Source organism: Zonotrichia leucophrys, chromosome 2 (genome assembly GCF_028769735.1).
Source record: "Zonotrichia leucophrys gambelii isolate GWCS_2022_RI chromosome 2, RI_Zleu_2.0, whole genome shotgun sequence".
NCBI classification, from domain to species: domain Eukaryota; kingdom Metazoa; phylum Chordata; class Aves; order Passeriformes; family Passerellidae; genus Zonotrichia; species Zonotrichia leucophrys.
In genome coordinates this window covers 32,956,920-32,982,644 of record NC_088171.1, presented here as the reverse complement: position 1 = coordinate 32,982,644, position 25,725 = coordinate 32,956,920, and the positions used below count along the sequence as shown (strand labels likewise).

The 25,725-nt window shown below is 40.0% G+C and overlaps 1 protein-coding gene across 1 annotated transcript; it reads right to left on the bottom strand.

Moving 5' to 3' along the window:
* Positions 1-191: 191 nt before the first annotated feature.
* On the bottom strand, positions 192-24,254 carry KLHL7 (kelch like family member 7). Its single transcript, XM_064704470.1, has 11 exons — positions 23,980-24,254; positions 19,967-20,069; positions 18,855-18,948; positions 17,515-17,639; positions 15,560-15,735; positions 12,743-12,917; positions 11,441-11,583; positions 6,533-6,773; positions 3,333-3,534; positions 2,980-3,077; positions 192-1,451 (listed from the first exon to the last, which is right to left on the bottom strand). Exons 1-11 carry the CDS (start codon positions 24,097-24,099, stop codon positions 1,168-1,170), a joined length of 1,761 nt encoding a protein of 586 aa, XP_064560540.1. The 5' UTR covers positions 24,100-24,254; the 3' UTR covers positions 192-1,167.
* Between the last annotated feature and the right edge of the window lie 1,471 nt (positions 24,255-25,725).

The following is a 25,725-nucleotide window of genomic DNA, read 5'->3' as shown; positions in this document are numbered from 1 at the left end:
GAGCAGGACAGATGTCATTTGTATAGTTTTCCAGAACTGGGAAGAAGCACACAATGTCGATGACACCCAAAGCTTGAGAGGCTGGACTTTGAGGCTGCATGAAGAAATTTACCATCATGTGGGCTGGAAGCATTTACAGAACTCTGTGCTTCTAAACCAGAGATGAATAATCATGCGCAACTTCTGAAGACTTCTGTAAAGTATCTTTAATTACTTGCTTCATGCCATTTTAAAAACAGTCATTTTCAAGAAGAAAATCAATATATGTGTCGTACTGACTTTGCTTTTCTCATTCCTGTTCCCATGTTTGCTAATGGTTTGGCATCCACAATATGTACAGTCTGATGCCTGGGAAGATAGATTAAAAATTCTTTCCAAGTTTCCAACTTGCTAATTATAGTGCACAATTGTCGTTGACTTGCCCCACCATTCCCTACCTCAGTGTAATAAAAAAAAAAACAAACAAAAAGTCTTTCTGTGAAGGCTCCACAAAATGTCAAAGAGACCATCAGTGTTCCTCTAATTTTTATGTATGGCCTCTCTAACCTTAAAAAATTGATAAGCAGTCATGCAAATAATGGAAGAAACTGACTGGAAGAGGGCAGCTATCATGGTCTAGAGAGCTGTTGAAACATTGGGAATCTTTATTAGACAGCAGTCCCTGGTCTTTCCTGAGAAAATGTCTTCATTTCATCCCAGTAAGATTTCTGCAGGTAGGTCTGAAGGAGAAAAAATTGTTGTTCCTCTTTCTTACGAGTCAAGCTGTATTTACTCGCCTTCATTAAAGGACGTGTCTCTGCAACTGGTCTTGGTAAAATTTAACCAGAATTTTTTTCTTTATCAAATGCTTTAGAGGCATTCTAGATATTTGGATTGGGTCTCTGTTTGACAAGGCCACACCTACAGTTCTTCTAAAGGAAGATGCCATGTGATATCACCTAGGTAAGTGGATTCTCAAAACACATCCCCATCTCTTTAAAACAGACAAGAAAATGGGCATGACAAAAATCCACATTATACATATATGCTGTATATACAAATTAAAAGACTGCATCTCAATTTCTTCCTGTTACTAAATTTAACACAATTCAGTAAAACATGGAAGCAAAGCACCAAAACCATCTTTTCCCAAGTCCTTGAAGAATGCTTCAGCATCTCCTAGAGTCTTCATATCTCTAGAGTTTCTTCATTTGCCCCACAAGTGTCTACAACACAGATTAAACAACTTGTCACTGGGAAAGCACGGACTTTGGAGTTGGCTGTCCACTTGTCTGTTTCAGTGTTATATTCAAGAATGTGCCCTAAGCGACCAACACCCTGAAAACCAGCCAGGACATAGACTATAGGTCCCACAGCAGCACACTTCACTGTTACACCTTTCCATGGCATTGGAGACACCATCTTCCATTCATTCATCTTGATATCGTAATATTCTACATTATCAAGGCCACCTACAAAACAATGAGATAGACAACTGCTTATTATGTTGCACTGTATGGACTGCACCAGAGCATGCAAACTCAAGTCTTTATTTTCAAGGTTTCAAAAATCCTACACTTAAAAAGGCAAATCTGATAATATACCCCAGCTTCTAAACTAGCAGCTTATGCTTGTATAAATATAAAACCAGGGAAAAGTGAAAAGGAGATAGAAAGTAAGATGCACTCTCACAAATTCACACTAGATGCTTTCTATAGATTCAAACATGTTACTTCATGAACAGAAGAAGCTTCAGCACTGAATTTCTGATGAATTTGGGGCTAGTGACTAAAACTCAGGAATTACCTGAAACTTCCCTACAGCAGTGGCATTTCATTCTAGAGGGCTCATGGGTACTTTTACCAAAACTGGCAATTTACTGATAGAGGAGGTCTCTTGTCATGATGATACTAAAATCATCTAAGTGAAAAAGCCTAAGTTCCTTTGAAAAGGGCCAAAGGAACAAAAAGTTATTAGAGTATATTTTGTGACTAAGATTTGCTTATTCAGGAAATATGCTAGTAATTACACTTAACAATAGCTACTGTCCCTATTTAACTCAGGTTTTACTTCCAGTACTCAATTATTAGATCTGAGAGATTAAAAAAATCTATCACATTAACATATATGAGTTTTTAAACTCAGACATAACTCTTCCTCATTTTACTACAGTAAGAACAATTTTTAACACTTCTAAGAGGAGCATTCAGCGAATACACTTATATTTTGCAAGGTGGCAGATTATGGATTGATAAAATCTTTGGGAATCAATCATGATGGAATAGTTTCAGTAGCCAATTAAAAATCAAGCTGTACTCTAAAACAGCATTTATCTGAAATCAAGAATTCCACTTACTGTAAATAGTGAGTTCAAAAACCTCATAAATGAGAATTTTTCCATTTTGAAAATCATTTCAGAAACTCTGTGCAATTAAAATTCAATTCTTCTTGTAAAGTATCATTCTTCTAGTTTTAAAAGACAAGGAGACAGGCAGATCATAATTGACCTGGCCATGACAGCAAATCATATTTCAAAGCTAGAGCAGTCAAGAGAGGTCTCACATTTTCACCATTCTACAATAGCAGAATAGATTTAAGTCTTTAGAGTAAAGTTCTAAAATAGTGGCTACACTTTTACCTGTCTCTCAAAAGAATGCTAAAATCATGAATAACTAAAAAAAACCCCCAAAATAAAAAACAAACAAACAAAATCTTCTCAGATGCCTGGTTTAGCCATATTAACTGCTTCAGAACTGGGCTACAGTAGGGGTGCATATCTGAACTTGACTATCACGAGTACATGAATTTGAAAAATAAGGTAACAATGAAGTGGGGAGGTGAAAGGAAGAAGGCAACACTGATGTGACAACAAGAACACATGTTTGATGGTGCTGTTCAAGCTTTGCAGCTGAACAGAGTGGAATGAATCCATTCCAAAACAGAAAAGCAACTCCACAAAACTTTGTGTGACCAGATAGAGAATTAATAGAATGAAAGTACCTAAACTATTTTGTCCACCCACAGCAAATATTTTGTCCTTGACAAACACCAGCCCATGATTCTTTCTGGCTTCAATCATTGGACACAGTTCAGTCCACCTGGGAAAATAAATCAAACAAAAAAAAGAAAAATCACCATCTGATTCAGAGAAACTAAGTATAACCTATCATTAGGAAAATAAAATATGGAAGAAAGGTGCTTAAGAAAAAACATCTTTCAAGTAGAACTACAAAGAACTGATTTCTTAGTGCTGACTCAGGGAAAATTCCTTACCAGAGGTTTTCCTGTAGTCATCTACGCTTCACTCATTTACACAAGAGACTAAAGCCAACCTGACTTAAAACAACACTTACGTTTCTGTGGCTGGGTCATAAACTTCACAGGAATTCAGGACTCTTCCGGAAACATTGTTCCCCAGGCTGCCTCCACACACATAAATGAGCCCATTGGCCTCCACCATTCCATGGCTGCAGCGCTGAGTCAGCATGCTGGGCTTTGTGTGCCAGCTCTCTGTTCTCGTGTCATAGCATTCAAATAAATACAGTGCAGAATTGCCTTAAAAAAATAGAAACCCACCAAAGTGGCATTAATCTTTATGGTTGTCTTTCAAGAGAAGAGTCTAACAGCAATCATCAAATTGATGCTTTGTTTGCTAGTGGAAAAGGGAAAGCTGCTTTCCTGCCTCCAAAAGTAGAACTAACCAGCTTTAAACTTGGGATTATTCAGAAAGCATATACTTGTAATTATTTTGCTTCTTTTGTTCCAAAATATGCAAGTAAGTTTATAAAGTTACTATTTGTGTTTAAAAACAACATGAAAAAAGGTAAGGTTTTTTTTTCTTGGAGGGAAATAAATGCTAAATAGAGATGTATATAAATTACCCATCCCATTGTCATCAGGTCATGCTACTCTTTCTACTTGGAAATATACTGTAATTTCAGATGTGAAGATGAAACCAGCTTTGTAAACTCACTATAGGTTCATGAGTCTTTTTCCTCTAAGCAATGTGACTTGTCCAATACCCAGAACACTTGCTGCCTTTGGAATTTGATAGCTTATGTCATAACATACTCCTGAAATTATTAGCAACCAGAAAACAGCTACCTCTGCCCAATTTACTTTCTTCCTGAGGACTGGTAGATACTTATTGCCTGGAAGTGCAGGGTCTGTGTACTCTTCCCTCAAAAGCCAAGGAAACTCTTACTGAAATCAAAAGCAATTTTTCTGCTAAAGAGAGATGGGGGCTCAAATCTTGTGCTCAGGTAAGTGACCAAATCATAACCAAGGCAGGGAAGGCTGAATACGACTTTCTCAGAACAGAACCACATCCTTCTTCCCTTTGTTTCCAAAGGTATCTTCACCCAAAATAGTTAAAAGTGCCTTTTATTGTGCCTGTTTTACCTTGGCTTTCTACTTCTAAAATTAAGCATGTCACACTAGCAGCACTTACTACCAGGTGAGGATTTGAACCTTCAACAGGATGCTATGTTTCCAGACCCAAAATGACTCCTATAAACACAATCCTATAAAGTGTGCATTTGTTCACTCCCACCCTGTCACTCTCAGTATCACCACAAACTGAATAGAGTGGGACATTTTTTTCTTTGATGTAAACAGACATTCTTATTGCTTTGAAGTTGCAGAAATTCCCCTCCATGGAAAAATCCATCAGACCTGGTTTTTTGTTTTGTTTTTTTAACAGGCGGAAGCTTTCATTTTCAGTATAATGTTAAGCTTTTTTCCTGCACTGAAACAAGAGTGAAAGAATCTGGTATTTCAGCTTCCAAACTCTGCTAGTTGCTGCAAATAGAACAGGACTCCCATCAATTCAAGAAGGGGAAAAGAGCCATGTTGTCTGTAATGGACTGATACAGTAATCCAACCTCTTCAATTGATGGAAAAAAACATGAAAATTTTAGATTTCTTTACAGCTAAACACACTGTAGCATTTGATCAGATTAATGCTTTCAACATAATTGCCTGCTTCAAATTCAAAAATACTAGATTCAGGAGAGACAGATCTTTCCAATTTCAGTATTCATAAAATTCTGAAGAAAAAGTACAGGCAAATTAAACCCCATTATTTATGTTTAGCTTTTACTACTCTGTCTTGATTAACATTTATGGAAAGCAAAGTGGAATTGTGCAGTAATGTGAGGGTGTATTTGTAAGAAAACCGCTACATTAAACTTCAACTACAGTTGTATTAACTATTTATCATGCATTAGAAAATATACTGTACAACCAAAAAATTTTCCTGTTATTCCCCATAAACTGAAACATGGGAAACTGTAAAGATTCATGAGATGATGTAGTGTTCCAAGCTGCCCAATGTGGCCTTAGTTAAGCCTATTTCAAGTAATAGGAAAGGTGCTATTTCACAGTCACCACACGAGGTGGCAGCTGGGAACTGCTTATTCTGCTGCTACATTAGACTTCTTAACATATTTTAGAGGTCAGAAAACATGGCCTAAATGTTACAACCTTCATTAAGTGACTTATCAGCGTTAAGCACTGATCACAACAATTTTTTCCCATGTTCATCTCCCTCTGCAGCAAGGCAGACCTCAAAAGGATCTTCCTTCTACGATTTTCCCCATTTGTTTTTATTCCCCAGAACACAGCTTTATTACTGTAACTATTTTTATGGGTATACCACGCCTGCATTTCAACCTTTGGGTTGTTGATGATGTGCCATGTTTAGACAAAATAAAATGTTCCTGCAACACCACAGCATAAGTCACCTTCTAGGCTTTTTGGAGAGAGAAAAAAATCCCAATGGTCTTTTTTTTTTTACTTTACTAGGCTGAAATGATCTAAAGGTATCATTTCTCCATTTGTGGAAGTAAGCCAACAGATAAACAAAATAACAAAAGATGACTTCTGTCATTTGACAAAAAAAATTGGACAACTTCCTTGACCAGGACCAAGTACAATTTCACCACCAAAAGCAGTGATTATAAGAGATTTCTTTTCCACTTCCCCCCTGCCTGCCCCCTTCTTAAAAGGCCTCCTTAGGCCCAACATATGCTGCATAAAAGGAAGGCCATTGCCAAAATACAGCTATTCTGGTTAAACATTCCAGAAAATTTTAAACTACAGTGAATTCTGTGGATTTACAGAAGAAAGATAAGACTGGGACTCCCAAAATATATTTCATTGAATCACATCATCACAGAATGGTGTGGGTTGGAAGGAACCTTAAAAATCATCTATTTCCAATCCCCGTGCCATGGACAGGGACACTTCCACTAGATCAGGCTGCTCACAGCTCCATCAAATCTTGTCCCTATTTAACTCTTTAAGAGGTGCAGTGTACTTTTTACTAATGTAAATACTATTCATTTCAATGAAACCATTTTCAAAACACAACAGAAAGAGGTTGTTGGACGGGCAAAGGGGGATAAAATCCTAAATATGGGAAAATAAACTCATTAGGCTAACATGGCAACGTGCAGTTTCTTGTCAACAAAATCATGCAAAAAACCAGAAAATTTTCCAGCTATCTTTCTTTGTGCTTTTTTGTTTGTTTTAAAGATTTTTAGTGTCTTACCCACTTCTGAACCACCAGATGTATAAATTTTGCCCTCAGCAGCACAGGCTGCAAGGCTATCTCGAGGTGTTGGAGGTCCTAGCTTGGAATACCAGCTATCCTTCACCACATTGTAGCAGTCCATTCGCTTTATAGGGAAGAGCTGGGAACCACCCAAAATATAAACTACGTTGTCCCAGAAGACACAAGCTGCATCCCTGCGCTTTTCAAAGGGACATCGGATGTCTGTCCAGCTGTAATCCTGCATTACAAAGAACAAGTAATGTCTAATAGATTATAACACTTACCTGTACAGTGAGTGTTTTCAAACAGAGCTTTTCATAGAGATTTAGATATGGTCAGTTTTAAGTTCCTTTTCAAAACAAACATGAACACTGTTTATTGAAGAATACTCCTCAGGCGTACTCTTGAAAAATTCTCTTAGACAACAGACATAGTTAGATGCAATGAACCATGACATTAAGAAATTCTATTTCCACATTCCCTGTGTGCACCCAGTACAACTTCCCTGAAAAACAGTTTTGGTGTTTTTTTCCAACACAATTGACCTCCAGCTGCTATAATGTTAGAAACAATGCATGTAACCAATAAAGTAGGATTTCATTTTCTTTTATAGCAATGGAAAAAGACATCTTACATATAGTAACATATTATTTCTAAAAAATAATAAAATACAGAATGTACCAAACAAAGACAATGGAAAAAGGAGAAGATAATATCCAAATTGACAAGCAACTCAGTAAAAAAGCTCTGATACATACTTTATTACCATGACAACTAGAAGCTTATTTACAGAATTTACAAAACACAAATGTTCTATAGCTATCCACAGTTGATAGCATGAGAAATAGGGTAATGCTCCATCACAAATACTGGCAGTCATGATGCCTAGAAACTGATTTTGCGTAGATTGGCAAAATCAGCAAGTACCAAATATGAGCAGTAATGCCCAAAGCCTTAAAAACACCAAACTCAACAACTGATGGCAGACCAGGATAGCATACAGCACAAGAAACACTTCTTGAGTAATAGCATCTCACATATTCCATGAGCATAGCTTGAATCCTATACTGAACAGGAAAGTATGGGACCTTAACTGCTATCTGTGCCACCTCAAGAAGGTCTACCTCAACCTGCTGAATGACCTTCACTGTAATGGTTCACACAAGACGTTACATCATTACATTTTCTTAGCAAGGACATACTTCAAACACCTTGGTCAATGAGGAAGAACAGCGACTCCTACATGGGGGTTCAAAGAAAGAGAGGCAGAGCATGTTATAGTCCAGAACATCTTACAATCTTTTCTTGTAGCATCCCCCATATCAAGAAGAGCTGTCAGCTGCATGTGGCCTTTTATGGTGACAAACAGGTCCTGGGGCATCCTAGAAAGGAAAGCCATACTACAGCATGGCAAAATAAATAGCTGCATAAATCTTAAGAAAATGTCTCAGTGCATTGTGCAAGATCAACATACTTTCTAGCCCAAACTTCTGGTAATTTTATAAAATATCCCGTTGTTTTCCTTTCCTGTTATAAAGGGCAGTGACCTGACCCACTTTTATGGCTTCTGTTCATGTATCCATTTCATCCATACCTTTATCAAATGAAAAGCCATAACTTGAGTATACTCAGCAGTATCCTCCTCTTTCAGCAGGAGGCAATTTAGGTCATCCTCTTGCAATGCTCTTCGACGTTAGTCTGTACCACATAGAATTATTTCACTTTTTTAACTGAACACATTAAAGAATTATGCAGAAGTGTTGCTTTACAGCACAGTCAAGATCCACACAGCCCTGGGCAGTGCAAGTCTCCGTTCTCAGGGACTGAGTAGGGAAAGATGGACCAAGGTAAGTACATGGTGACTCTTTCCCTGCTGATCTGTTTTCATCAAGTTGCAATGCAGGACACCAGAGCCAAAAGCTATACCTGTTTCTCTCTCATCAATTTATTGAATCACTTATTAAAACTACCTGAATTCCTGAGAGCCTCAAGACCCTGTGACAAGAACGGCACACAAAATTACGGGCCCTGTGAAAAAGTACCATTTTTGTGTAAGACTTTTCCTCATTTTCAATTGATTCCTCTTCCAAGTTTGTCATAAAAACCAGCAGACAGGTCCACTGTGGACAACCTCCCCATGAACAGCTTACTGACTACAGCTCTATGTCCTCCTAAAAGATATACTGGTTCCCTTGATCATCAAGAAATAGCATTGCCAGGCATCTGTTACTTTTTATTTGCCATTGTTGAATTTTGCACTGCTGAGAATTTAAAACTTCCAACCATTTCTGGCCACTAGAGATAGTAATTTCAAAAGAAGCAGCATATTGCTGACAGAAAATCTCAATCATATACAAATTCTGTACTGAGAATTCATAAAACAAAACAAGTATTTTATTCCCAACCTAGGGATTTTTTTTTTAATTCTGTGAAAAATTCAACAAGAAAATGCTTCCCACAACTGTTAATAGAACATCTAGGATTTCTAGTAGTAGTCTGAAATCATGTATGCCTACTGAAATTAGTGCCAGACTGCTCCACAAGTGTTATGCCCATCTGCATCTATCCCGTTGCATCATTTTGCTTTCTTGATGAAGAACATGCATCAATAGAAATACCAGTCACAGTGCAACAAAGAGAGCAAATACTGTCTTAAAATAATACTGCTAATATTCTCCACAAATAAAACACAGTATCCAATCCAGTCTTATTTAAAGAACCCTTCCAATAACAAAGAAATGACTATCAGCATTAGAGACTAATTTTGTGTGCAAAGGAATCACTGAAAATTAAAATTTTTGCACTAGTTTTATCATATAACAGCTATGGAAACTCATATTGCAACCAAGAAAATATTTTCAGGAAAAATATAACTTCTGTTTTGAATTGTTTATGTGACATGTAACAATTTAATTAAATTTCTGATTTTGATTAATATCAGAAGTGAGGGGCTAGGTCACTATTCAATCAGTTCAACAGACAAGCAAAATTTCAATTTTTCCCAAGTACCTAACCTTGCAAAAGTACATGCATAAGCTTAATTCTCTGTTCTGTGACCCTTCCATCATCTTTTGATGAGACCAGTTAAAGTGAGTTAAATGGTAATTCAGCAGCGGTTCTGGATCATTGGTTTGTTGCTTTTAATAAGCTATTGTCAGAGTTTAAAGATTAAAATCAAATACTCAAGCAAAACATCCAGAAAAGGACCTTTAAATAGCTTAAGAGTTGGAAATTAGGTAAAAGCTGTTCAACAAGACATAACAGGCTAGCTAAGAGTACCCAAGGAAACATACAAGCACTAGGAAAACTTTGAAGGAACACATATTTGTTAGAATAAAGATCTCCAATTACCCATTTTTAGTTTTCTTTCCCTGCCCCATTCTTCCCCCACTCCTTAGCCCACATGCAAAGCTGTAAGTTTTGATTAAGAGGCAATTCTTCAAAATTTCTTCCAAACTCAGTTATTTTTTGGTGTTATTCCTGGACAAGCAGTCTATGAAAGGTAAAGCTCTTTTATCCTATGCTTTATGTAGACTTTCACAGACACTACTCTTTACCTACAAAACAGATTTCTTTGCAAAAACCATGCAACTGCTTGAAAAGTTACAAATGCCCTGATGAAAGGCTTCCCAAACTTAGATTTTGGAAAGGAGAGAATTATCTGCTCTGTACCCCTTACCTCCTTACCCCTAGCTGAAGTGCTGCTTATCTTCAGTATATGTATAAAGGAAAAAGGCAGTCATTAGTTAAGAATTTTGAATTCCCAATAGGAATACATATTAAGTGTCTCTCAAGCTAAGTCAGCAAAGCTGGTGGGTTTTGGGGATTTTACCCCCAGACTTGAGTGGTACTCAGAGGTGGCTTGAATTTTGTCTTACAATGGAATGTGAAAGAAAAGTTCAAAACACATCCCAAAGGCTCATTCATTCAAAATTAGATTTGATAGGGCACACTTTGAAGTTCACACAGCCCACAAAACTGCTTGAAATTTTAACAAGCATTTGATACGCTGAATTAGAACCAAAATTTCTTCAACAAAATATTACTACATGCATGGGATCTCATAACTTAAGAGAGCCTGATGCTTATGTGGCAAATTTGTTCTGTATTACTGTATGTGCTTGCCTGGTAAAATAGGGTATGGGTAATCCTTCTGCATGCAGTTGATGTTTTTAGACACTTTAATCTGCATAGCTGAGATCTACACCATTCCTGAGACTTGATTTTATTCAAGAAACATGGAAACAAATTTCAGGCAGAACTTGCTTGGTCTAAATTGATCATCCCTAAGTTTTTTTGTTGTAAAAACTCACTTTCTTCCACTTATGTAATATTTGGCTCCCCATTCTTCTCCTTATATACTTTTAAGAACAAACAAAATTGTGAACCATTAGAATTTAGAAGTGGTTGCATACTTATAATAAATGCACTAAAAAATCCCAATAAAAACTGGGTTCTACACTAACATACAAGCCAGTAAATTATTATATGCTAAAAAAACCTGCTTTGAGTAATCTCTTAACACCTATGTGCATGCACATGCATACAGACTTTCATATATTCCTAACCAACTGCGTGATGTTTTAGTGACCTTTTGTTTATTTGCAGCTGAGAAATACACATACCAGTCAATGCTCAACTCAGACAGATTGATCAGCTCTCCATATCTAATATTGCTAAGAAACAAACACAATCATTCTATTCAAAACAAAGCATTACATCTAGGTACACAGACTTAAAAATGCTTAATTAACTATATTCTTCCAACTGTATACCCAGTAGGGATGGAATACTTCCTTCCTAAGACCATTTCGTAGATCATTATGTCTTAGTTAATATCACCAGCAAAGAAAACAGGTAAGATTACAAGCAGTGAATCTTAATGCATTCTGAGGTAACGATTACCTTGGGGTTAAAATATCTGCAGGACTGGGGCTGAGAGCCTCCAAACAAAGCAATGCGATAATCGTGCTTTTTCCTTCTCGGCCGCGTGCCTTCCACTAACTCTTCTCTGTCTTCCGGGGAAAGGAGGTGGTACCGCATCCCACCTGCAGGAAAACAGCAACAGCTGCAGAGCCACTGCAGCTCACACATGGATTGGGAGCTTTCAGAGGCAGGCATGGGGGAGACATGGAAGGGAAGGAAAAGAGGAACACCAAGTTTCTACATTACATCTATACAGCTTTGATTCAAAATGGAAGAATGCATGGCAGCATGAAAGGGTGGGAGCATACATCCAGATTTACACCCTATTCCAAACCGGCTGCTCCATGTGAAAACAGGACAGATACAGACTCATGTTATGTACCAATTGATTGATCAGCTCTTTTATCCAATATTAACAAGCAATTAAGATTATTGCATTGAAACACTCAAAAGAAAGCATTCCTAAGAGTGCAAAAATACCGGTGACATTACAAACCACTAAAACCAGAAGATAAAAATCCTTATTTCCTATACGATGTACCCAACTTGGTGTCACACAAAAAGTATGACTCTGATGTCAAATGTCAGCAGATACTTACCAACATATGGGTTAATTTGAATCCTGTTCATTGAGTGAAGGAAAACAATTGTGTGCTGTTTTTTAGATCTACTAAATTGAAGCCAACTAGCTAACTGCTACTGAAATTGCTTTTCTTTCTTACATGATAAAATTTTACAAATGTTGTCTAAAAACAAAAGGGAAGCTTGTTTCCTATTTTGTCTGCACCCTGAGAGTGCAAATGTAGGATCAATCATTGCAGGATCAATGGTCAGTATATAATAGATAGAAACAGTAAAACATACACCTAAAATTCTAACTTGTTTAGGAAAGCTTTAAAATATTCAAAATATTGACATATTTATTTTATTAATGCACACACAAACATGAACAATATTGAAGTTACAAGCCTGTCACAAAGGCAGGCTAACTTTCAGTTACCCTAAGGAGTCATTGACAAAATCTCCATTCCATTACTTCTCATGGAGTTCATGCCATTTGCTAGGAGAAAACAAATGAAAGTCACACTGTTACATAAGATGAGTTTTATTTACATAATAATCTGCTAATCCAACTTCAACTAACACACAGCTTGGACAATCCTAGATGGATTTAATGTGAAAATGTTAGAACATTTTAAAGCAAACAATTTTCAAAATTTTTCAAAGCATTTCTAAAATTATATGGAGCATCATAAAGATTTCAGCTAGAGGTCAACTTACTGATCACCATTTTAAGGCATTCTGGGTTATCCTGAATAAGTGGTTCAGCCTGAACAGTTTTACTTAAGAAGTTCTTTGATATTAGAGGAAATCGGACTTTAGCAAGAATATCAACCATGAAGGGCTGGCGATTTGGTTCGTCATACTTCAGCCATCTGACCGCTGCATCATAAACCTTCAACAAGAGACAAGGAGAGAAAGGGATAAGGTACATCACCACACAGCATGACAAGTAACAGAACCTTAATGCTATAACTGATTCTAATGCCTGCTGGAGGTATACTAACATTTCATTATGTGGGGATCCAATTGCTGTCTTTCAAAAAAACCCAAAACAAACCCTACCACAAAAGTCAACCAAGCCCAAAAAAGACAATGCTCAGACAAGTAAAACAAATGCACAACCACTGAATAAATCTCACCAACAAATTTCAAAAGCCTACTACTGCTGCTACTTAACTTTTTTCCCTCCAAATAGAAAACAAGAATCTGCAATTCACATTTATGTGGGTAACTCCCGTACCAGGTAAAATCTAATACTACTCAAGTTCTGTGTCATAACATCAGTAATGCTTTCACAGAAATGAAATAACTTCTTCTTGATACAGTCTCCTGAGGTGAGAGAAGTTCTCTGAATAAATCATCCTGTTGGGTATCCAAATACATTGCTATTGTTGTGTCTTAGGGGACCACTTAAAGTTTTTATCTGCGAACTACTGTAAATTTACCAGAGCATCTCGTCTTTTTCTCCTCCTCACAGGAAAAGATAATGGGTATTCTTAGAGGTCAGATAAGGTAGAACAGGGAAGATATCAACAAATCTGCTCTATTTAAAATTGGACACTGGGTCAGGAAGAAATGCAAAAAAAAAAATCCAGGATTACATGTGTATTCTGATACTTCCATGCTGCTCTCAGACACAGCAAGCTTACTCAGCAGCACTGACTCTGAAGTGGCAGGACAACCTCACTGTAAGCAATAGCACAGGCAGTGCCTACACCTGCAGCTGAAACTGGTCACAGCAGTTAGTGCTGGGTGACTGAGATATGACATGGAAAGACACTGCATGGAAGAATAATTCAGGACTACGAGACCAGCCCAGCTGTAACTCTGCAAAATTATCAGGGAATATGGGAGAGCAAAGAAAACAATCAAAGGCTCAATTCCATCAGCTAAGGAAATTCAACAGAATGACTTGAGCAGGAACATAGTGCAGGACAGACAGTCCTTAATGCTACCTTCTCTTTTTGCTAAATGCAAGTATGCTCCACACCAAAACAAAAGTTAGAGAATAATGTCAACTTCCCAGCAGTACTTCTGAGAAATATGATTCCTGTAGTGCAACTGTTAAACTTTTGTAGTTTCCTACTGCACACTACCAGTCTCCTAAAGGAATTTTAATGATGCCATGCTGAATATGTAACAATATATACTTGTGACAAATAGAACTTCAAGAACGTAAATCATAAGTGCCATTTTGGCTGCAAGCCAAACAGAATTCCAGCTCTGAGAATGTTACCCCATGACCTGAACTGTTCCCAGCACTCAGTAAGAATGTTGATCTGTGACACTACTCATTTTTATACCTGCAACAAACCAACTACCACATTAAATCACTTGATATTATCCCCCACTCCTACTAATTCTTATTTTCATAAGTTACATCACATACAGTAAGATAAATAATTAAACCTTAATGCTTCAAATCAATTCTCTGCCTGTTGGACGTCAATGTCAATGGAAACTCCAGCAGAAGTCAGAAGAACATCCATTTCCAAGAGGATATACACACCATCTCAGCTATAACATCCCTCTGCTGCACTACAAAGGAGAAGTTTGTGTGGGTATGGCATCATGAGTTGACTCATCATCATCATCAACTCATGATGCCATACCCACACAAACTTAAATTACCAAATTCAAGTACCTGAACAGCAGGGCTACAAAGAGAAGATTTCAGTTTGTTTTCAACAGCTTTGACTCAGAAGCTACAAGTACCACTCAGCTGCTACAACAGCCTACAACCACCTGTCTGGGCTGCAGTGCAGACACCTATTGCTTCCTCTTTTCCTGCAGTAGGAAGAACAAGCTGGAAAACAATCATTCAGGGCTGTGCTCTAAGCTGAAACAAGCATTCCAAATGGGACAACTGCGGATGTGACTTCTACTACAAGTTACAAATTTGAATTGAGTGAACTCCACGCTCATTTCAGCCACCTAAATTTTATGCCCAGTCCCTAAATAAGGGTCTTCCAGCAATCCACCACTGCCAATGCGTGTAGCTTTCAGTGTGTTACTCATCTTACTGGCAAGTCCCTCATTTCCCCAGGCTTGTGTATATATTTATATGTTTCCATCACAAAACTCCTCTCTGAACAGGCTCGGCCATACTCAGGTAGAAATGTGCATCCATTAAGGTGCAGTTTGCTCACCACTTCGAAGTGGTCCACTTTGGTTCACCAAAAGCACATAATTCCCAATCTAGAAGCAATCACTACAAACCACATAATTTAGCTTATGTACTATTCAATCAGAAGTCCTACAGCTATCTTGACAAAGGAAACTGTTTATTCCCTCTCTTTCTTCCAACTTTGCTGAAACAACACATCTTTAAACTACACTTGAAATGTGAATATTTATTAATATTTGGTTTTGATCAAGTTAGGATTCACCTTTTACTCCACAATTTAGCAAGCACTATGTGCATCATATCCTCTAGGAACATCAGTAAGTGAGACACTTGAATACCTGAAGTGAGTTCTTGATTAAAAAAAAGATAGTTCAATACTTTTAGCTGCTATGAAACAGGGATCTCACCTGGTCTTCTGCCCTCACTGTCAGTGTATCTTGGTTCAGGAGATGTGTCACACGTTTAACATCGAGCTGGAGAAACTCATCTGTCTTGTAAACCTCAGTGAAATGCTGATGGATGAAGTCATCGGCAGTGGCTTTCAGCTCTGGGCAGTCTAGGCATTCTGCTAGCACACTTATGCCTATATGAAGGAAAATTAAGAAAAAGCCCCTTTTAAACTGGAACTGCAATTACCTTTAATATATGAAAATAGAATACAATTACTGTAATTTCAGTGATACTTACAATTCCAATTTAATATTTGTTACCATGCCTTTTTTACCCCCATTAAAACACATGCTATCACAACTCATCTGCAATTCAAGGCAAACTAAGACGGGCAAGCTGCTGATTCCTATCCCTGCTGAGCTGACTGGAGAGTCAGACCTGTAACACTTGCTGTATTAACTGTCTCTCCAGCACTATTTCCTCACTGCTTCTTTCCCAATTACAAAGCAGACAACAGCACCTTAACCAAGTCTGAGCCAAGCCACCCTAACCACGTCTAACCAGAACAGCTTGAGAAACTGGATCCATGTTTTACAACCTCTCCTGACCTGCTCATGCACCATCAGTCACCAGCCAAGCCCAGTTCCCTTCAAGAGCCATGGTGAACTGGGATTTTTCTGTACATGTAACACAGTCAGCTGCAGACCAACACAAAGTCAAATTGATGTTGCTGGAAGGACAGAAGGTTGGCATAAAGGTATAAACAGCAATAGCAGCTGAGAAGCACCACTGCCAACTTTGCCATTAAAAACCAGGTAAGCACAGAGTTTTTCAGCAGCAACTTCTCATCATGCCACAGGTCTTCCTTCTCACAGAGGAAATGGCAAGTAGGGTAGGAGCAATTCACTAACATATGGGTCGCAACCAGTCTGAGCTGCTCAGAGTAGTAAAATCCAAACTAGAAGTATAAAATCCACCTATATGACAAAATTTCAAGATTCACATTAAGGCATGGTTTCTTTCAAATACTTTTTTTTAAAATGAACTGTGTACTTGCTTATGAGTCTGCACAAACCATGTTTCAATTTAAAAACAATGCCATAAGGAAAAACTGATTCAATCTTTTTGCAATAAATTAGCAACAAAGTATGCAAGTGCTAGAGATCATAATTATTTTTTTTCACCTAACAGAAGCCACAGGGCAGAAATATGCCTCAAAGCAAGCCTAAGTGGTATTTTCCTTAGGTAATGCCTTTCTTGCAGCAGTTGTTTCAGAGCCACAGCTGTGCTGCACTGAAGTGTCAGCTGAGTCATTGTAGTTCAGATATACTCTGTCACTGTAGTTCAGATATACTCTGTAAAACATTTCTATGGCTGCTATAAACATCTGTAATATGACTGAGATCTTACTAGGAGAGTACCTAACAATGACAATAAAAAACACAAAAAAGTTTAGTTTCTCCTAAATTTCTGATTATATGAAGTGCACCAAATCTTAAGCATGAAAAAGTATTTAGTTCTACTTGTTGTTTACCTTTTCTGTAACACCAAGTCCACATTAGAGCTACAGAACATATCAAACGTGTCCAGATAACATTCATTGTTTTCAGTCAAAATAAAAAGTGAATAAAACCAAAAGTAGCCTAAACTTACTCTGTTTATACTTGTAAAAGATATGCTAGTTTTGGAGAAGTTACAAATATGTAAAATTCTGTTTGCAAGTACAGTCACAACTGAAAGCTCCACCTCACTGAACACATGCAGTTCTCTAACAAACAAGAAGCCCCAGCATCCTGCCAAGCTGGATGAGACCTTGCACAGTCAGCAGACCCTGTGGCAAGGGGCAACAGTTCAGATTCAGAGAAAAATTATTTTTACATGCCTGGATTTAGACAAATGTTATGGCTATCCACAGACAGACAATACAGCGAAGTTAAAAAATAAACAGCAAATTTAAGTGTATCTCTCTTACCAAGACAATTGGAAGCATCAACCTGTTCTTTTAAAAAGTCCACACACATTTTTTTCACAGGTTCAATCTGATACTGGTTTGCTGCATCTAGTAAAGACTGGACATTATTGCTGTTAACTGAGATTCTGCAAAACAGAAGGTGTAAAATTAGCATCACTGAAATGACCTAATGCGGCAATAAAAAAAAAGAAACTTACACAAATTCACATAAATGGCAAAATGATTTCCCTCCTATTTACCCAAGAATCTTTCTCATACTGTCTAAGGACACATCCTTCATGATCTTTCCAAACTGCTTTTGTTTGCTCCACTTCACCTAGGCAGGGCAAAGAATAACCAGTCCTCAGATTTGAAGAATAAAAGCCTTTAACACAGGTCCTCTGCAGTCCTTATATTATTGCTATGAGTTGTGTGATTAACCACCTTCACAAAAGGTTAAAAAAAACCCAACAAACCCAGAACTGTTTGAATGACTATTTTCAACTTCCAAACAGGTATCAGCAAAATCTGTATAAACTCTGTCAGGACTGGTGTGTCTGATTTGCCCAAAGTGCATAAGCAGAACAACCAGTTTGGCAGTGCTTCCTGAGAACTTCTGGAAGCCACAGTCCATCTAGGGCTTGGCTATCAGGGCAGGCAAACATGGGGCTGGGGTGGGCTGTTGACACAGACTGTCTCTTACCACTGATGGCCTATACAAGAAGATTGCTCTCAAAGGAAAGGAGAAAGCCTCCCTAATGAGAGTTAACCCCATTAGATGAAAGGCCTGCCATCCATAGGTTGGATTAAAGCCGATTAAATGCTGTTTACAATCCCAGCCATCTGCAAGAGCTCTGCTTGGGTGGGGGGAGGGGCTGGAAGAGAAAAAAGACCCACAAAAACCCCCAAATACATGGACAAGCTGAGACAGGGGGGAAACACTTGGACAGAGGAGTTATCCACCCTGCCTGTTTTGAGATGAAGGTATAACTTCCTGGAAGTGGTTTTGTGCCATAGCTACTAGGGCCACAAAGAGAGACCCTGCTGACATCAATAGGGACCTGAATTACAGAACCGTGGGAAACATCATTTGACTCCAACACTGAAGTCAAAAGCTTGAAGTGCTTTGAATTGCTTTCTGGAGACAAATACTGTTTCCTTTAGTCTGTAGGGCTTCCTACTGGTTAAAGAAAAAGGAAGAGGGAAGAAGGATAGAAGGTCTAGTCACATCAGGCTTTAAACAAAGGAAAGAATTTCAATGGTAACAAAACTGATGAATCACAAAAACAGTATATTAAGTTTTTATCCTTTAAAATTGGCAGGCTTCCTAGAAAAGCATGAGCTTGAAATAACAAAACTACCTTGCAGTATAAGCAAACTCCACGAGCTGTTCAATAATGTCAGGCTCTGCATCTTTTAGCTCCACTTCAAAGGACTTTGATTCAATCATATTTGCTGCAAACAGATTAAAAGACAAACTTTTAATCAAGAACTCACTCTAGTTATTGTATGTTTTGCAAACAGTAGAAAATAAAGCAATTATTCAAAGTGGTAACCTCCCAAAAACTGCTCAGAGTTGATTGCTGTTTTCCCAGGATTGCTAATGCAAGTCAGGAAAGGAGGCAGTGGAATAAACAAGATAACTGGTGTGAGTACATCCTTGTATTATCTAAATTATGATAAACTGTGTTAAGTAGGAAAAGTCCTAGGCGTTGTTGACTGCAGCCAGACTGCCATGTTAGCATTACCACTGTCAAAAGCCATTTCCACATTCAAGCTGGTAACAATGGAGACAGCTCCAAGCTCCCCACATCCAGAGACAGCACTAGGTTTGCCCACAGATGGGCAATTTCATTCAAGGAGCACTAGAATGAATGGTTATTTATTTTACTTCCACTCAACTTTGATTTTAGAGTAATTTTACAATTTATGGGTAAAGCATAGAAAATATAAGGGGTGACAGATAGCTTCCTTTGTAGTTTTAAACCATGATTGAAGTTTTAAAGAGAGCATAAATGAAATAATTACAGAATCACTGAGTTAAAGTAATCACATTAAGGTTGGAAAAGATCTCTAAGATCATCCACTCCAGCCACTAAATGATGTCTCTAACCTCTGATAACCCAATTTATATGCAGTAATGCCTGATGGCAGACAAATTCTGTAATGGGACAAAAAAAATTCCCAAATTTCAGGTTAAGGAAGGGAGATGATAAACTAATACAGTGTATAGGCCCCAGATATTAATTAAGAGACCTTATATATAAAGTAACACTTGATTTGATCACAAGAGTTAAAGGAAAAATGAGGAGAGAGGTGAACAGAGATGAATGGAAGGAGACAAAATGAGATATCTTCACTTACACTTATCCCTCAAATTAATCACTTTCATAAGATCAACAGGTTGACAGACACATATATAACAGGATATCATAATGAAAGTTTAAAATGAATCAATTTTCAAAAGACTTACTAGTAAACATCAAGTTAAAAAAATGACTGGCTGAAGCAAGCACAACACGGTGAGCTGGGATCTTTCTTTCTTGAACCATAAGAATGACATCACAAAGAGTTTTCTGAATCAGAGGGAAAAAAGACAAAAATTAGCATTTTTGAAAATATTTCAACAACATTTCTTTAAAAACAGCTTATGGAAATTCATTACTTTTTGTAACACACACAACTCAAGAGCATTATGTGACAAAAAGATTTTCTGGAAGTCAAAGTTCAGTAGCCTGGAGAACTAGCAAACATCAATTTACCCATGAATTTGTACAGGATGGTCACAAATAACATCAACTCTGATCAAAGTATTTCCTGTAGCTTTTACATCACCCTACAGTAATGTAGCTCTGCAGCACCTAGTAGGGGCTGCATTTATATTGCACTGCTTTCATCTACCAGTGGCTCTCCTCTACTCTGACGCTGATTTTCAAAACAATTCACAAGAACCTCATATCTGAAGACTGCCATCCTATTTCCCAACTGGAGTCAAAGTGATGAATGAGTTTAAAGCACTCAATGGAGCATTTTAAAGAAAATTTATCAAGAAATATCATTTCTGTGGAAGGGTTTGACTGGACATACCTCATGAGCAAACAAACAAAACCTAATTTGTTTCTCATTTGTTGCTGTTTATATGTAGGCAGCTAATTTCTCCCCTACATGTGACCTGTCATGCTCTAGAAAGAGAAGGGAAAGCAACAGAACTTATAAAAGCTGTTGGGAGGATTGGGGTAAAAACACATAATTTTAACAGATTCTGAAATGCTTTCTCTTCTGAGAACATATTGAGTGAAATAAATGCATATCATACTACAGCTAATTATAACTATCTACTAAAAAAGAAAAACTAGCAGCACTGCTTCCTCAAAAAATAGGAAATAATTTTGGACTATTACCTTAAAGTTCATGGAACTGCTCTCAAAAACATTTACATACACCCATCCAAGGCCAGCCCCAGAAAAGAATGTTTCTAGTGTGGGAAATACATACTTGCTTAGAACTGCGAGTTTTCCACATGGAGATAATATTATCTAGCGCTGATAACCCACATTTACAATTCCTTTAAACATGCCTACTTGTATTTTTTTTACAGGACACTCAAAAGCACATACTGGACAAAATATAAATAATACTTTCAAAAATATTATCCAAATGGAAGTTAGATGGGGGTGACATATAGCTTCCTATGTAGTTTTAAACCATTTATGATTGAAATAACAACAAAAAAAGAGACCATTCTGGAAAAGTTTCAGAGGAAATCCTTTAAAAGCTGAAATTTCTAACACTTCTGGTTCAAAACAAGCATTGGAAACTAGCAGTACAAGATACCATAAAATCCTATGGGCAAGCTTTGCCAAGACTTGCAGCTGTTGCTTGAGCTCCACACTGCATTTCTAAGACACTTCAAATGCCTCAGCTCAGCATTTGTAACACCTCAGATGCTCTGAGGCTGCTCCGGTGCATTTGCCAACCCCAACAGACCATCATTTCAACTTCTTTCCCTGGGAGGTTTCTGGGTGTGATGGTTCCATTCAACTCCTGCTCTTCTGAGGATTGCTGCACTTCTCCCCAGAAGGCCCCACTGTTGTCAGGGGGTCGCCTCCATGACGCAGCAGGTGACTGGTGTTAACCAAAGGACACTTCACCTTCTAAAGAACAGGTTCAGCAACACCTTGCAGCTCTATCCCAGCCTCATTCCCAATGACTTCATCCTTGGCTGACCTCCACTGAGCTCCAATGTTGCAACAAATTGTTTATGCACACACTGTCCAATAGCTCTGGAAAACCCACAAAGATGTGGGTCATCAATGCTGGAGACAAGCATCAAGTCCTCCAAGCACTAAACACACCTGGCCCAACATCTCACCTGTACTGAGTGCAGGTATGCTCACAATTTACTCTGAACTCCCATACTGATGGAGGATCCCAGCTCACACAAAAAGCAGCCCCATTAAAATGAGCTGTAAGTTCCCATTGGCCCAGATTCCTACAGGATTAACTAATGAGCTAAATATCTAGAGCTGCAGGTGTACCTTGACACTTCCATCACAGGAAATTTTAACTCATATTCAGGTTTTGTAACTACAGAACAGCTCTTGACTTGCCAAAATACAAGAGGAAAGAGCTGACTACAAATCCTCTTGCAACTTCAGCATAACTAATGAGCTGAAATTAGTGTGTTTTCCTCTGGCTCCTGCTGACTTCCCAAATTTATCCTGTATAACCACACCTCCCCCCACTCCCTCAGTACTACTTGAGGTCCTCTTCCAAACAACTCATAAAAGAGGCATGAGTTCCATGAAATCTGCAAAAATGTCTGGACCAGTCAGCACCGTGTGGGCTATGTAAAGCTCATCTGAGGTCAGATGAGAAGTCTGAAGGCAAAACTCAGAGCTGCTACTCCCTGAGCATAACAGATTCTGGAATCTGAATCAGAAGTACACACAGTCTTCACAGCACTTAATCCTGACCCTCTCACTCCTTGTCTGGAGTGGCTCATTGGCTACATGAGAGCTGGCATCCCACTGCACTGCAAGATGAGGCACTTACACAGAACTATGTGGCACCACACACTGGAACAGGGACGTGGTAAAGCACTGTGAAATTCTGTGCTGGGGACTGCTCATATATCCACAGGAGGGCAATATTTCCTTTATCTACTCACAAATCATAAGAGCATCTGGTATGTCCTGGTAAACAATGGCAGAGGTATGAACTAAACACTGAGGAACCAAGTTATTAATTCAGCCACACCTTGGAATATGTTCACACTTTCAAATCAGAAACAAAGCCTACATAAAAAACATAGATTACAGGCCTTAAGTCTTTACTCTAATACCCGAAGTAATTGAAAAAAAGAAGTTTTTCATACCTAAGAGCTTAGTTGCATGAAATGGTTTATGCAGACAACATAACTGACTGTCTATTACTGAGAGAAGAACAGGGCTGAAGTGCCAGAGAAAAGCAGAACAAACACCAATACTTGTGAGGTCAGGACCCAGACTGCTGGTGCAGACAGCATTAAAAGATGGGCTGAGCCTCTGGCAAGACTAACACTGGAGGACAAGCAACTAAACTCTAGAAGATACAACACATGACAGTGCCAAGTGTGAAGCCCCTACATGGTCTGGGTTTAGAGTCAGCTTTAACTCTGCTGCACATCACTGTTTTTAAATAAAGTTCTACAACCAATCTAGATCCTTCTCTGAGAAGAAAGATTTCTTCACACGCAAGGAGTTACATCTATCATCCTTCTGCTCTTGTACCATTAGTTCAATGTCTTTTATAGAAAAATATTTGACAATTAGTATTTATTTCAGTTTGGAGAGCTCAACTGAAATGCACTTGCATGATTGTGATTTTGGTTACCGCTCTTGCTCTATTGGTGAACAGAGGAGTCACGTTTAATACTATTAAAATATTGACCATGGAAGCTGATCAGACAAGAGTTTCACAAATTGAGGCTGGATGAAGCCACCACACTCCTACACTGCCACTGGCTTCCTAGCGCGATGGCCAGAGGTATTCAAGACAAAAGAGGTATTCACAATCTGCGAAACCAAACCATGGTTCTACTCTTCCCTCTCCTCCCGCTGCAGTTTCACTGCTCAGAGAAGAGTTTCTGGTCAACAATCCAGCAGCAGCGTCTGTCCCCTGCCCTCGGGGTTCGGTCCGAAACGGGCTCCGTGAATGCTCCAGCTGGGGACACCGGGCCATCCATCACCCACAGCCTCATCCTGCCCGACCGCCCGCAAGGAAAAACAGATCCACGGCGTCTTCTGCCGGCAGCACCACACGGGGCCGGCACACACAAACCGGAGCTCGGCCCTCTCGCCGTGCGGCTCCGGAGGCCGGGCACGGCGGTGCCGCCTCCGCTGGGCTCCCCCGCAGCCGGGCCCAAAGGACGGGAAACCCTCGGGACCGGCCCTGAGGGCAGCACGGAGCCCGCGGGCTGCCAGTCCCGGCCAGCCCCTGCCGTACCTGCTTGCGCATGGCGTTCATGACGCCCATGAAGGAGGCGAGCAGCTTCGCCTCCTCGCGGGCGGCGAGCTTCTTCTCCGTCTTCTTCTTGCTGCTCTTCTCCGACCCAGGCGTGGCCATGCTCGCCCGCGCTCACCGCCGGCGCGCCGACCCCGCCCGGGAACATGCGCCCGCCGGCAGCCGGGCGGCGAGCAGCGTGTGCGGGGCTGGGCACCGGGCACGGGCACACCGAGGGGCGCGGGCGGCTCCTGCAGCGGACGCGGCCTGGGGGCGGGGCCGGGCGCGCTGACGCCATCGGCCGGCGCGCGGCCCCACGCGGGGTAAACAAAGAGCGGGGAGGGGCTCGGCAGTGACACGTGGAGGGCGCGTGCGCGACGGCCCTTGGGGGCGCGGTCCTAGGGGGCGTGGCTTAGCTGGAGAACACGCCTTCATGTGAGGGCGTGGTCTGAGAGGCGTGGCTGGAGGGCGGGGCCGTGTCTCCCAAGGGGCGGGGCCGGGGCTCCTTCCCGGGAGACGCGATCCCAGTCTGGGACGGGCGCGCCCGGAGCCCTTGGACACCCTGCCGTGCCCCTGGTCACCCTGCCGTGCCCGTGACACCCTGCCGTGCCCCTGGTCACCCTGCAGTGCCTGTGACACCCTGCCGTGCCTGTGACACCCTGTCGTGCCCCGGACACCCTGCCGTGCCCGTGACACCCTGCCGTGCCCGTGACACCCTGCCGTGCCCCTGGTTACCCTGCCGTGCCCCTGACACCCTGCCGTGCCCCTGACACCCTGCCGTGTCCCTGGACACCCTGCCGTGCCCCTGACACCCTGCCGTGCCCCTGGTTACCCTGCCGTGCCCGTGACACCCTGCCGTGCCCCTGGTCACCCTGCCGTGTCCCTGGACACCCTGCCGTGTCTCTGACACCCTGCCGTACCCCGGGAGCACCGGGCTGCCCTGCCCGAGGGGCGGAGGGGCTGCCTCTGTCCCGAGCAATGGTTCCTGCAGCTCCCGCTGGAGGGATCTCGTCCTGCCTTGGCGATCTGTGTCCCGGTCTCACGTGGGCTGGCTAAGGAAACAAACGTGATCCAGAAGAAAACCTCTTTGTCCTGACAGCCACAGACACCCGTGTCCCAGAAATAACGCCAAAATGTTTGTTGCTTTGATTCTCGTTTTTTGAATAGGATAGTGACAGCCAAAGCAGGGGTTTAGCGTGAGCTTGCTGTTTGTGCATTCATGTGATGTTCCGAATTTTAATTCCACAGATAACAAGGCGTTGAACAGCTTAATGCCATGACTTGAAGGGAGAGAGATTCCTGGAAAAATGAGACTCTTTTATTAATAAAAGGAATGAGCCACTTTGTTAGTGATATCATGTCCCATATGGTAAGATTTAAAAAAATAGACTTTGATATTCTGTGGTTCTGCCGTCTAACAATTACTACTACATTGAAGCTGTAAGAATTTTAATGCATTTGACCTTTGCTTTGTTGAAATAAACAAAACTGACACAGCTATCACTTGACTTTCCAGATTTTATCATGTAACAGTAAAAAAAAAAAAAAAAAGAGAAAACTAGGAATGTACTTCTGGCCAGTTTCAGATTTCACAGTTTACATATAGTTTACATACACATACGTGAACTCTTTAAAAAGAGTTTACATATAGAGTTTTAATTTCATCTTGAAGGCAATCATAAGATGCCTGCTTTATCCATGGGATGCACAGAAATAGCTGTGCTGGGAGGATAAATATGAGGATAAATG

What these genes read in the sequence shown, in the direction of transcription:
- KLHL7 (XM_064704470.1), bottom strand. Translation starts at nt 24,099, where the DNA reads ATGGCCACGCCTGGGTCGGAGAAGAGCAGCAAGAAGAAGACGGAGAAG. An exon ending in TGAACGCCATGCGCAAGCAG is followed by an intron (nt 20,070 to 23,979) that starts GTACGGCAGGGG and finishes CCTCTGATTCAG; the next exon opens with AAAACTCTTTGTGATGTCAT. An exon ending in CAGTGAGGGCAGAAGACCAG is followed by an intron (nt 12,918 to 15,559) that starts GTGAGATCCCTG and finishes CTCTTGTTGAAG; the next exon opens with GTTTATGATGCAGCGGTCAG.